General features: G+C 50.6%; 2 protein-coding genes across 2 annotated transcripts; one reads left to right on the top strand and one right to left on the bottom strand.

Annotated features, from left to right (window-relative positions):
- Positions 1 to 512: 512 nt before the first annotated feature.
- TrAFT101_003632 (uncharacterized protein) lies at positions 513 to 5165 on the bottom strand (the record flags this gene model as incomplete). The annotated part of the gene is made up of 1 exon (XM_066126945.1): positions 513 to 5165. One exon carries the CDS (start codon positions 5163 to 5165, stop codon positions 513 to 515), a length of 4653 nt encoding a protein of 1550 aa, XP_065983053.1.
- Positions 5166 to 9121: 3956 nt separating this feature from the next.
- Positions 9122 to 12221, top strand: TrAFT101_003631 (uncharacterized protein). The gene is made up of 4 exons (XM_024898872.2): positions 9122 to 9692; positions 9837 to 10259; positions 10325 to 10625; positions 10683 to 12221. Exons 2-4 carry the CDS (start codon positions 9854 to 9856, stop codon positions 11350 to 11352), a joined length of 1377 nt encoding a protein of 458 aa, XP_024766610.1. The 5' UTR covers positions 9122 to 9692; positions 9837 to 9853; the 3' UTR covers positions 11353 to 12221.
- Positions 12222 to 13607: the final 1386 nt, after the last annotated feature.

Here is a 13607-nt window from a genome sequence, read left to right as displayed (position 1 = left end):
AGAAAAAAAAAAGTTATGAAAGTCTTGTCAATTCATCATTCGCTGTGCAAAAGTCGTCGAGTTGATATCAGACGAGGATGCATGCAGTCAACTTTTTTTCAACCCACCCACTCACTGCTATCTATACGCCGGAGTGGCGGGGCTCCACTCTGCCGCTGGCCTCCGTCAACACGATTTACATGACACAACACAGGCAATGATGCATTAAACAGCGTGCTCCTGAATAATTTTTTTTAAAAAGGGTTTCATATTTTTTTTTCCTGTTATTATATCTTGGTTTTATAAATGAACAAAAGGCTTTTGATAAGCCCACAACGCTATTCAATGTGCATGTCAACACAATATGCAATGACCGAGTTCCCAATCCAATCCATTTTGATACATATTATACCCAATAGCATATAGCTAAGAACAAAGAAAAGTCAAATGAAAGAAACATCAATTCATGCTTCCTATACGCCACTCCGCTCTCGTGGTATCGTTAGTTTAACTATTGCTTCTCACTTCATCTTTCACGACCAATTCACCCATTGGCACTTGCAGCCTCCGGTGCCTCCGTCGAAGCCTCCAAACGTGGCATTGCCGCTACCACGGTGGTTAATCCAAGTCCCTCCGGCGGCCATATTGTTGCCAAGCAATTCAGGAGCATTTGTATTCAGCTTCTGACGATCATCCATGGGCCACTCCCACACGACTTTGTGGTCAGGATCACCGCCGTGAGTGTCCAGCGTCACTGTCACGGGATATGGCATTGTTCCTGGTTGGACCAGCTGAGGTGAGTTGTCAATACCCTCACTGCCATCCGAAGGCAGCAGTGAACCTGTGCTATTCAGTTTCCGCGTCCAAATTTGCACCAGCATACGGGTCTCGGCCCACGTAACGAGATGGTTGGCCTCAATTTCGCTGCAGCCACCGTTTTCATCTGCGGGTACGTTTCCTTCACTCGATTTATTGAGAGCGGTGACAGACTTGAGGAAGATGGTTCGCTGAAAGTATGTGTAGAATCCGTAATGCTCGGTGGGTAGGCCGCGGTCGAATAGCCGAACCGGCTGCTGAACCGGGTTAGGAAGCATTACAGCGGGCGCTGGAGTGCCGTCTGCCTTCAAGTCTGGTGGGAAAATAATGTCCGAAATGTTTAGAATGTCCGAGGCAGTAGCCCTTCGGCTTAAAGATGGCAATTTAACCGTGTCATTTAGAGACTCGAGAATACTTATAAAAAAGGGGGTTGGTTCTCCAGCCTTTTGGCTCGATTGAATATTATCTGTGGTCTCGCCCAGGAACCACATCTCATCAAAAGTTGGGGGGCTCGGCTCTGGATTGAATCCATCTATTGTGGATTTGCTGTTGCTCCCTCCTCTCTTAGAAATGGGAGTAGGGGGGGCGCCGTTTGGGACGTTCCATGCCTTGTCTGTGCTGTTATCCCATTGGATCTGGAAAATGATAGTTGGCTGGTTGGGCTTGAATGGCGACACAGACGCTTGGGAATCCTTGGGCAAGGAACAGCTCCATAATGTAGACGGTTCAGTACAGTCGCTCTTGGCAACAGTGTTATTTGGACCTACAAAGGTCAACACGCCGGTGGGCATGGCAGGATAATCCGTGAGATTGACCCATATGGACGAGGGTAGCGGGGAAGGCTTTGGCGGTGATGAGGGAGGGGATTGGGTCTCTCCAGGAGCTGGAGTAGAGCTTTGGTTGCCCGATCCATGATGCCTGGAAAGAACGATGCCCAGAATAATCGCCAAGATTATGATAAGCAGCAAGAGGAATCCGATGATACAACACCAGATTCTTCTCTTCTTGCGGCCCTCTGGTCCAGGGCGGCCAAAGCAGCCTTTTTTTGGCACACAGCCTCGGCCCCTCCAAAGGCCACCGGCTCGTCTTGCCATTTTTTCTTCCTTCTCATGTCGCAGTCGCTTCCGCTCGATTTTGTAGTCTTTTCTCAATCCTCGGTCAGCATGTGACGCCTCAGCAGGGTGCGCAGGTAATGGCTCGGTGAATCCATGCTCTAGAGAGGGAGAATCCACCCTAATCCAGTTTTTACTTCCAGAAGGAATCTCGGTTATTGTTAGATAAGCTCTCTCCGGGGCCGCTGGTAACGCTTCAGGGGCTCTTCGTTCTTCCAGCACTATATCAACCGGCTGTATAGCGCGGGCCTCACCGCGGCGATGATCAACCGGAGACCGCTGCCGAGACAAAACCGACGTCACAAAGTTACTTGCCGCCCGTACATGTCCTGAGCCTACTCGAGCCTTTCGCTCCGAATCAGGCGATTTTGATGAGGTTGGTGATACAGAGAAACGGCTATGCTGCTCCGAAGTGGGATGTGTAGTAGAAGACTGTGTCTCAGCTTGTTTCTCTCGTTCGTGTGCTAGCAGCTGGACTCCCACAGATCTAGACATATTGGTAGAAGTATCCTCAACGTTACGTGTGGATAGAGAGGCATCACCCAACTGACTTGTGGTCGATGCCTCGCGCGTAATGCTACCCGCTTCTTTTGTAGATATTTCAGCTCGTTCAGCGCGATGTAAGACCTGTGAGGCTAGAACACCAGCGCCAGCAGACACTGCAGTACTTCCATTTGTCTCATGACCAGCTGCTCGCGAAACAGCCGGTGCTGCCCTCTCTGCTGCCACCGACGTGGTTGGTGTAGCTGTTGTCGACGCTGCGATAGGTGCTGCAGTATGGGCGTCGTGTGTAGTGTAAGCTACAGGTACAGTTGTCATCACTAGTGCAACTGGTGCCGGCGCCGACGCAACATTATGAGGTGCTTCTGTCTGGGGAACTTGAGTATGCAGATGATGACCAGGCGGGAAGACAGCCTGGTACTTGACAGCAGCTCCAGCGTGCTTCTTAGATGAAGGTGAAGGCGGAGTATCGGCCCTCAGATTGGTTATTCCCAAGCCTTGCATCATCTCTCGCGTACCTGCTTCATGGTGTCCAAAGGCACCTCGTGCAGGTTCAGCAGCTACGCCAACCTTAAGGACATCTGCTTGAGGTGACGGCGTCCGTCGTGGCGTAGGAATCTTTATAGTCGGCGTAGAACTCAACCCAACACGATCTACCACAAACTTCTGCGGCTGCTCACCAGTGTTGATCTCTATGTGGACCACGATCGGTCGCTCAGAGCCTTCCCGCATCCCAACTTCTCTCGGTGGCGGAGTCTGTCGAGGTGTTGGCACTTTAATGATTGGGGCCTGGGCTTCTTGCCGCTGAGGTCTAGGCGGAGGAGTAAGGTCACGCTTCTGTTCGTGTTTTGGTTGTGAGTCTGTGGGCATCATTTGACGCTCTCTGATCTCGGCAGATACAAACTCGTATGTATGTATTTCTTTGGATTTCGATGTCTCTGAGGAAATCATTTCATGGAATTTTGAGGACGATTGTTGGTATTTGTCAGACTGGGACCTGAGTGTTGAGTTCTCATTCACAGCACGAGACTTGTCAGACAGTTCTGTTTTTTCCTCGGTTTCAAGGGTAATCAGAATATGTTCGTCCTCTGCTTTGGAAACGCTTTGAGATTGATTTTGCAGATTCTTGTCTCTAACGTCCCTCAACATGCCATAGCCAGGAGAAAATGTAGAAAGGCCCCGCTGCTTTTCCAGCATAGACAATCCCAGGATGGCACGGCCGCCTTCCACGTTGACAGTTGTAGGATTTTGGTGCTCATCTCTTTCTGCAGACGGAGAAATCTGTTTCGTGTCGGGCTTTGAAATAATGGTTTTCCAGGATTGCCGGCTCTTTGGAGTCAGCGCAGAGCTCTGTTCTCCTTTGTTGTCTGCAGCTTTGGCGATTTGATGCCCCTTCTGATCCAAAGGGGATTCCATCTGCGTTCTTCGACTCGCGAAAGACATTCTCATGTCTAAAAATGGGGTAACTAAATGATGATCCCACCAACCACGCACACTATCAGGAGTGCGGGCAGATAGTTTACTTGCGGGCGATTTCAAGGGCGTGATTCCATCCTCTTCGAAAAGCGTGCAAGGTGTCCCAGACTCATCTTCCTCATCCTTGTTCTTACGCTGTTCCGCACCAATAAGTCGCTGTGGCATCGGCGAAGTGGTCTGTTTGTAACCGGCCGGAAGAGCAGGAACAGGGGGAACTTCGTCATCTCTCAACCCAGGAGCAATGATAGCCGCCATAGATGCTTGCGAGTATACGCTTGACGGATATCTAATTGTGCTAAACGAACTAGCAGTATCGGGGGTATCTGGAGACCACATTGATTTGAGTTGGGTAGGAACTGAAGGGGGGTTTGCGCGGTCATGAGCTGTCTGGAAGTTAAAGGGATATGGATTCCTCATCTCGCCGTTCGGAGTGTCAATGTTGTTGACCGTCGCCGTGAGGGGGTCAATCCCTCGACTCTCAACCTCATCAGAAGGCAGAGTAATGCCGATTACTATCGGTCTGGCTTCCGGTGAAAGCTGTTCATCGGGAGATTGGGTATCATCGGCTTGAAGAGGAGAAGGGGATGCGACCACATGATCTCCGTTGTTCCCTCTCCTCAGCCAGTTCCAATTTCCAACAGACTGCGGGTTTGGAGATCCCTCCAAGGCTCTTAGAGCAGCTGCATCGGCAAACTTTGGGTTACGCCTTGCCGGTGACTTTGCTTGATTAGAGATGTAATTTTGCCGCCTCAGCTTGGTCATATCCGTGATCAGCGTTATTCCAAGCTTTGCGTTCCGCTGCTTAGGAGGCCTCCTTGACACCGGCCGGCTAGTTCTAGCTGTCGAACGTCTCATGGATACCTTTATGCTTGGATGTTTAGCCGCCTTCGTGAGGAACAAGGCTGGCGTAGGTGGTGGGGCTTGCAGGCCTGTCTGGACATCGTCTTCGATGGGGGAAACCTCGTCGTTGGAGCTGACAGAGAGACTGTCGCTTTCCAGAGGAGATGGGCTTCGGGTAGTCATAGCCGAGTTGCTGGCGGTCATATTTAAAAACGGGCTGCTTGTGAAGAGTTTCTGATGATCCGAATGGTCGCCAGCGGGGGTCTCGTCAACGTCTATTAATGTAACAACGTCGTCATCTTCCCAGTCCTCCCAGTTTTCTCCTGTGTGGCGTTTTGATGAAAGATAAGAGGCATGACGAGGTGCTGCAGATTTGCGAGTTTGCGATGAGAGCCTGCTGCTATGCAGCGGCTCAATATGTTTGCCGTAATTGAAGGACATTTTAGGTCGTGTAAAGCGAAAGCATATGGGTCGAGCTCTTGATCGTGGCGGCTTGGATATCGTAAGTATTCGTCAGGTGATGAACCGTCGTAGCACATGAAATCAAATCACAACCATCACAAGCGCCAGGCCAAGCGATGATGAAAGTATGCAAAATTCGGGTAACAAAGAATGAATGACGATTGAATATACAAAGAGTGCAGGATGGAGGGAGTGAGGCGCAAGAAAGTAGGAAACAACGCCTATCCCAACAATGAATCACGAACACATCCGCTCACGGTGAAAATAGAAACAGGAACAATAGCAAGTGAAGGCCACTCTATTGATAAAGAAAAACAATCGGTCGACAATGGGCGAGGATTTGCGGGTTGCCTGCTCCCAGCCAGCAAAGGCCTCCCCACTCTGGACTCTCGGCCCGGTCTCGAGCATGGCCTATCCATCAACTGCTTCATCCTCCTCGCTGCTTCCCGTTTCCCTTGCAGTAAAACACTCCATGGTGGCGCGTTTCCGTGCTCTTTTGTCTGAGGGTTGAGCTCGATGGCGATGCTGGCGGGCGGATTGGTTGGAGGTGCAGCTTGCAGGTATGAATAGGCGCCGTGTGAGCATGAATGCGCAGCGTGATTGGCTGCAGGCTTAGGCGCTACGGCGCAGGGTCAACTGATTGGCCGCTTGTCGCCTTCCGGGCGGCTAAGCTTGGCCGCTGCGCAACACCCGCGGTGGGACCTTCAGGGGTGCATACATAGTATGCTGTAATTAGAAGCCAGCCAATCTCAACACCGTCTACTCCGGAAGCCTACCCTAGAAAAGGCACGACAGATGGAGTGGTGGATGCAACGACAGAGCTGGAAGCGTCCAGAACGTAGAGTAGCTAGGTGTACGAATTATTTTCATGCATTAATGCAACAAGCGCTTGAAACATTCGATTTAGAGGGTGTTGTGCTAGAGGTAGAATGCAGGTCGATGATGCACACAGCAGATAGTGGCATGAGTATGATATATGTGAGCTATGCACCTTGCTATGTTCCCCTCTGCACTTGACAGATACGCTTACGTTTGCTAGCGTGAACGAGCTGAATTTTACGTGTGGTCTTCTTTTCCCCACTTATTTTTTTTCTTTGGACTTTGATGAATTTGTTACTTGCAATATAGAGGAATCCGGTTGCTACTACGCCGAACACTCGGCTCGTAAATGCCGATTCTAGGTCAGTAAATAGCAGTGCACAGCCAATGCCACGTGAAATAGTATGGCCCAGAGCAAGATAAGAGAAATGGCAGAAATGGCAAGCCAAGACGAAGGAGACACAACCGATACGCGTCTCAGCCACCGACCGTTCCTGGAAACCCCCGCATATGCTACTCTGCGTAACCTTTTGAATGTGAAGCTTCTGGCTTACATGACGTTTATCAATCGCGGGGTTTAGGAATGTAGCCAAGTGACGTTGTAGCCAAAGCATTAGAACATCAAACTATTAGATGTAATGCTTCATGATCATAAAATTGTTTTTCTCATAGCCGTGTTTAGTCATTGCTTGAGTAATGATTACTAGATTTAGCAGGGCAATATAATTGAGTTGAGCACCTCTGAAGAGCTAACAAGTGACGTAATTCATGGGAGTCAAGATATTGGCTTTCGGCCAAACGTACAGACGGCTTCACCTGAAAGAAGGCGTTTGGCAAAGGGCGGGGGATGCTTGACGCCCTCGAGATCTCATGACGACAGCGAACCTTAGCTGTGATGCTTGAGTTAAAGTGCGCCTCTGGACAAGAACTTTGTAAAATAGTTCAAATGCTCATCATCTACTTACTACTAGTAATAGTACGATATTTACTAATCCGGTAGCATCAAAAACGGCAAAGAAGAGCCGCCGATGGCGCAGGCAGCACTATTAGATACTATAAGTCGCCAGTATTATGATTACCTGTAAGCTGACAGTCTGCCTACTTTAGGGCCATTGTTTTGGTGTTGCAGGCTAGCCAACAAGGCCGCCATTGTCTCTGCAAACAAAAAAGAAAGAAAGAAAGAAACACCCGTTGTGTTTCAATCCGCCATGATGGAGGACCGGGCGCAGCTAAGCTATACAAGAAGAGAAACGCAACATGGCTAGTTTTGACTTTGCAACTACCAAAATACGGGCCACGATACTTTCTCCCAGCCTTGGCCTCTACGTGAGCTCGACGTGTATGGCGATTTTATTCGACGCAGCGGCTTGTCTTAGTAATGCGTGTCAATCGCTTGACATCAAATTTAACGCCATGCCGCTAAACCCCTAGCAGCGCATCGTGGCGGCTCCTCCGAGTTTGAAGCACGGCAAGGCTCACCACAACCTCTGGACCTAGCCTCTTCGGCGATGGGCGCAGCTCCGCAGCGCGTTGACCCTGGGCTAAGCATTGCGCTACAGGGGCCCGTTCAAGTAGCGGTGCTGGAGTGCTGGCAGAGAAACCGATGCGCATTGGAGGAGCCAATTGTCTGAGGACCGGCGCCAGCACGGGGCGAACTCAGCCGCATACGAGAGCCAGACACTACTGGGCCTGAGGCGAGGTGCGCAGTACGAAGCCCAGCTCCGTATTAACATTGGACGACGGAGAAAAATCTCGCAGCGAAGAACGAGCCGCTGTTAGACCCCTGAGGCCGATTATTATGGATGGATACTGGCATCAGCCAGTCACTGCGGCTGAACAAAGCAGCACGGTTCATCATCTTAAAATTTGCTCCCCGGTAGCGGCTAAGAATCCTCCTTATCGCGCAATGCTAGGGCACCGCAAGTATTGGTACATACATGCTTCATCCACAGCTCATATAGTAATACGGGCGGCGGGCTCTGTGTCCCTGTCGCACGGCGATTGGGTGGGCTCCAGATAATCCTGCCGGCCGTTGTTTTATTTTATTTTACTTGTACTTCTTCGTTTTATTCTCGTGCTCTCGATGCTCTTTGCTTTATCGGCTGCCCTTCCCGTAACCGTCGTACCTGAGACGGGTCCAGTGGCCGCTTGCAGCTATGTGTCCCAGCACGCGAGACGAAACTATCAGACACCCGCCACAGGAGAAATCCTTCTTCTCCCAATGTAGTCAAAAAATCAAAGCAAAGAATACGCAGCTCGCATGGTGCATAATCTTGCCCGGTTTGGCTAATCAATGTGTTAATTACAGGCTGCTATTTATCACGGCCTATGGCACCGTTCCATCGCCAACGCAGATACGAGAAATTCTAACCACATCGGCGGCCCCCTTTTTACCAGCAAAGAGGATCTCGATTCGCCAGTCCCAGTTTCCGGCACCGTGTCATCTGCTACTAAGCCACCGCCAGCATAGTTCCAGAACCAGGGCCAAGAAAAAAAAATCACCGTAACGTTTTGCTGCAGCTGCTCATCCGAGTAAGCGAGACAAAAAGAGATCGTGCTCTGTAGGTATCTCCGATACTATCAATCTTGACTATTGCTTGTTCTCGTATCTGGACTTCGTATCGAAGACCATGTCCCCTATTCGTTTGCCTTGGTATATAGAGTTTTGGGGTACATCTAGAGTACCATGTGGCAGCCTTACTGGCGCCCGCTGCCGCTGCACGAATGGATAGTACCTGTCAAGTCACCGGTACGCACTTGGCCGTATCGAGCATCGTCAGCAACCACGCCGCTGGCGCAGTGTGCGGCACCATCTTAGCACTTGGCTGTACCTAGTACAGACGGCGCCAAGTACCGCCATTCTGCTGCTACCGCTGCAGCCCGCCACTGGTGGTACCCCCATCGTTTCCAGCCAAGCCAGCGCGCGCCGTATTCTGCGGCACTTCAGAGTCCAGGGGGCAGGGCGAGGTACTTGGCGCGCAGCTGTCGCTGGGTACTGGCTACCGAGCCATGCCCGAACCAAACCTGGCCCTACGGGACCCTTAGCATGTATCTGGACCAGCCGGCCATCTGCCAATAAACCGCCTCTTTTTTTCTTGACCCCCATCCCATTATCCCATCCCATATCTCAACCCGACATCTGTCCAGAACGCGAATTTGCTCAGCTAGCGCCTGTGTTGCAGCCTGTGGCCGTTGGTCTGTAGCATCTGCCCATTGTGGTTGTGGGTTCGGCTTGGTTCCGTGCTCTGCTTTTGGGGGCTTCTCTCACGATCTTTGCTTGTGCGGTCAGAAACGGCGCATTAGCCCCCCCCCTTCTGGCTTTGTTCTGTCTCTCGTTTTTGGCTCTGCATTGAGCTGCTTGCATTTTTTTTTTGCTCTTCCTAGTGTGGCTCCGTATCTGGAAGCCCACTCGACGCCGCCAGCGCATCCGCTTCTGCTGCCACGCCGATTCCGTATTTCGACACCTGTCGACTCTTGACTTTCTTCCCGCAGTTCGGATCACAGCTATTCACCCTGGCTTCCCAAAGGCATCCGGCCGGCTCCTCGAGCTCCTTCAACGACCGGCCTGTGCCGTCACATCACCGACGGCGCTCTTCGGCGGGACACCACACCCTAAGCGAGGTGCGCTCGGGCAATCTGCTGTCCATCCATCCTCGTGCTGCCAATCAGTCCCAGCTGTCCCCTATCGTTGGTACGTTTCGTCTCTCTCCCCGCCACTCCCTTGCAGCCTTCCCGCGTCCGCCGGTGCCGTCTGCCCTGCATCATCTTGTGTTGCGCAAACCTCGAGTTACTCGCTGGCTAACGTCTGTGTCTCCTGGTCCTCTCCCATAGGCACTCCGGCCGATCCAATGTCTCTCTCTCGAAGCCCATCACCTGTCCCGGGTGGTGGGTGGTCGAGTCCTGGCTTGAATATCAACAGCGGCAGGACGAGTCCCGCCAATGTCGGTGGCAGCTCCGTGTCTTGGGAATCCGCCAAGATGAGGAAGCACGGTGCCAACGGCTACCCATCCTTCTCGACGCAGAACCAAGGCTTCTTTACTCGCCACATGCGTCGCATATCCAGCAGCCTGCCACGATTCAACTCTGGCATTGGCAATACCTATGCTGAGCGGGAGAAGTTCGAACGAGAAGGATACAACGCAGCCTCGGGTGGGAGGATACGATCGTTCTTTGCCCGCGTTGGTAGAAGGCTGAAGTGGAGGATCCTCCTTCCGCTGATAATAATTTGCACCATTATTGTCTACTACGGCACCCGTAAGTGGAATCACGACATTCAACCTTGGTCTTTATGGGGTTCAGCTTGGCTAACTAGAGGACAGACGAGGCCCCCGGGTTCGTTCATTGGTGGCGACGATCTAGCATAGGTGGAAATGGCGAAAAATTCGTCATCATTCTGGCCGCTAACGTCGGTGGAGGTGTCATGGAGTGGAAGGGCGCTCGAGAATGGGCCATTGAACGAGACAGTGTACGCAACAAGCGGAAATATGCCACTAGATGGGGCTACGATTTGGAAATTGTCGACATGAAGACCAAGAAGCGATATGCGCACGAGTGGCGAGAGAGCTGGGAAAAGGTTGACTTCTTACGGAATACGATGCGGAAATACCCCAAGGCTGAATGGTGAGACGACAATTCCTATGATGATCTCCTTTTGCATGTGACTAACTAGGCCATTAGGTTCTGGTGGCTCGACCTCAACACTTACGTTATGGAGCCTGGATACTCGTTACAACACCATCTGTTTAACCACCTTGATCGCCATGTATACCGTGACATTAACGATTTCAACCCCCTCAACATCACCCATCCTCCTACGGACCAGTATCTGGACGCAGATGCGCGAAGCCCTGTGGGCGATGGCAAAATCAACTCTGTGAACCTCATGCTCTCCCAGGACTGCTCTGGATTCAACCTGGGCTCTTTCTTCGTTAGACGCAGCGACTGGACCGAGCAACTTTTGGATATTTGGTGGGACCCAGTGCTGTATGAGCAGAAGCACATGGAATGGGAACACAAGGAACAGGACGCCCTTGAGCAGCTGTACCGAACGCAGCCCTGGATTCGACAGCACACCGGCTTCTTACCGCAACGCATGATCAACAGTTTCCCCCCCGCAGCGTGCGCAGACGACTCCGGCCTGAACAACACCAGGATACACTACAACGAGAAAGATCGCGACTTCGTAGTAAATATGGCTGGCTGCGAATGGGGCCGCGATTGTTGGGGTGAGATGTATCACTACCGAGAATTCAGCTACTGGCTCAATCGAAACCCTTGGGAACTCTTCAAGGAGGAGATTGTAGCCCTCATCTGGTTCAAGCTCACTGGCCAGCGAGTCAAGTTATAATCTTTGCTTCATATTGCCTCAGCAGCGGAGCGAATGATTTGATTTGGCTTCTCCATATTGTGCCGGCACATCCTCCCATTTAACAAACCAAGAATTAGACAACGTACTCGTTGCTGGCTTCATTTTATTAGCACAGAGCATTCTGAGAAATCATTTGCTTTTTTTCTCTTCTTCTTCTTCTTTGATTTTGCTTGTTGCATAGATGTTGATCTTACATATTTTTCTTGACTGTATCAACGCATCAACATGTTGACCTTTTCTGCACGGTTGGACGATTATAATTTACGATGATTGGGGAGGGGCGCTACTTTCTGATGAGATGACGAACTACAACTACATCTACGCCAAACGGCTCAGACTTCCAACAGACTGATGCGGCTTGCGATTCTCTTAATAATGGGGCAAAAAGTTGAGCGGCTGATGGCAGTTTAGCCGGGAAAGCGAGATGTCAATATGGAGAGGAAGAGAGGCGAAATACTCGCCTCCCGAAGTCAAACATATATGGGGCATGGGGAATAAACAAACGGAGGGGGTTATCCAAAAGGAAAGAAGAGATTCGGGAAAGGCAAAGGCTCACAATGCATAGGGCGCCCATTGCGTGGCTGTCGCCTGGCGTTGGGCACTTATAACATTTTTGAAATTTTTCTTTTTTTTTTATTAAAAAAAATCTTGGAGCGGCATGCAAATCTGGTCGCCCGTATTTTACGATTGGGTATATACTCCAAAGAGATAATTTATAGAAACGCTTTTTGTACTTTTGAAAAATTGTTTTTGTTTCTTGCTTTACGGTTGGCCAGCCATATATATGATGGCGATGCTATTAGAATAGTAAAGATAACTTATGTAGAAAACGGAAAAAGATCATCGACCCGTTGGATCTACGTCTATAACTGACAGCCCGATATGAGGGTTTTGTAGTATGTACCGTGCATCTGCGCAGAAGTGGTTGCTGATCCCGGCGGAGCCATGTCAGGGAGAGCCCCATTTATGGCTCTCGAGGCGAGTCGTGGAGTAGATAAGCGATAGAGACAAGGGGGGGTGATGGTTAAAGAATAGCTGCAAGAAAGTGATCTGCAGTGAAACGGCGGCACTAGGCAGGTGTCATGGGATGACAATTCATACATATAAGAGGTTGTAGAAAAACGGGGGAACTGGGGAAATGAAGTGTCACGAGGCTGGACATGCTGGCTTGGAGACGCTTTTGAAGGGGGCTACATGTCAAGCCATGTCATGCTATTGTCAATAAGACGATCAGGATACATGCGACGAGAGGATCCGAGGGTGTGCCCATTTCGATGCCGTTGTTTGGAAATGGCTTTGATGCTTGTACATTGGACGGCCCGCAAGATTCTATTTATACTTGGACCTCTCTCCTTTCTTCTATATACGGCTCCATCCGCCTCCAGACTCTGGTTGGCCGGAGAAGGCAAACGGTTGGTAGCACATATTAGGCCATTTGCTTGAAACAGAATCCGGGATTCCAAACTATTATAGGCCCGAATTGGAGCTAATCTAACGTGCCGATCCGGCGGTATCTCGCTGCCGTTCAACGGCATATGGATGGAAGTGGAGAGTTTTGCCAACGCCCGAGTTTACTTGTGGAAAGCTTCCCTGAAGATCGCAAAGGGGGCCCTGTGCTCGCCTCAAGTAGCGATTTTCTGGCACCTTTTCTTCTTCTCTTTTTTGGAAGGTGTGGCACCATGTTTCAAATGACTGGAGTTGCTTACGATATCTGGGCCGCAATAGGTGCGTTGAGTTTGCTATTTGGGTTTTCAACGCTGCAAGCCTGCATCAAACCTTCTCTGCTCTTTAGCGGCGATGCCACCATTGTAGGGAACAATGATACCGCCTCGACCCATGCTCTGTCTTGCGGCCGCAAATAGCGCCGTATACCTGGAGAAGAAAGACTTGGATTTTCTTTGCTGGTATGGCGGCACTACATGCCGTCGAGTAGCAGCATATCCGTGACGAAGCTTTCCTATTTGGTAAGGGAGAAATAGCTGTGCAGCCGCAGCGCTTGGCCGCGCGGCTAAGCGGGCAGATTGCCAGCGAGGGATCGTGAGGAATAAGCATAAATTGCGAAGAAAATGGGCAGACTAACGGCAATCGGAGAAACCAGGCGGATGAGACCAGGGTCGAAAGCTTGGCACGGTATATTGTTCAGAGGCGAGAAGAAAGAAAAAACAGCTCTGAAAAATAGAATTTTGCGGCGTTTGTCTTTGAGCTTCTGGTACTGCTCAAAGCTTCTGCTCTGG

The sequence above is a fragment of the Trichoderma asperellum genome, chromosome 2, assembly GCF_020647865.1.
Source record: "Trichoderma asperellum chromosome 2, complete sequence".
NCBI classification, from domain to species: Eukaryota; Fungi; Ascomycota; class Sordariomycetes; order Hypocreales; family Hypocreaceae; genus Trichoderma; species Trichoderma asperellum.
This window is presented reverse-complemented; position numbering and strand designations above follow the sequence as displayed.

Coding starts and splice junctions, on each gene's coding strand:
- TrAFT101_003631 (XM_024898872.2), top strand. CDS start 9,854: ATGTCTCTCTCTCGAAGCCCATCACCTGTCCCGGGTGGTGGGTGGTCG. Junction 10,260..10,324: donor TATTGTCTACTACGGCACCC/GTAAGTGGAATC, acceptor ACTAGAGGACAG/ACGAGGCCCCCGGGTTCGTT. Junction 10,626..10,682: donor AAATACCCCAAGGCTGAATG/GTGAGACGACAA, acceptor CTAGGCCATTAG/GTTCTGGTGGCTCGACCTCA.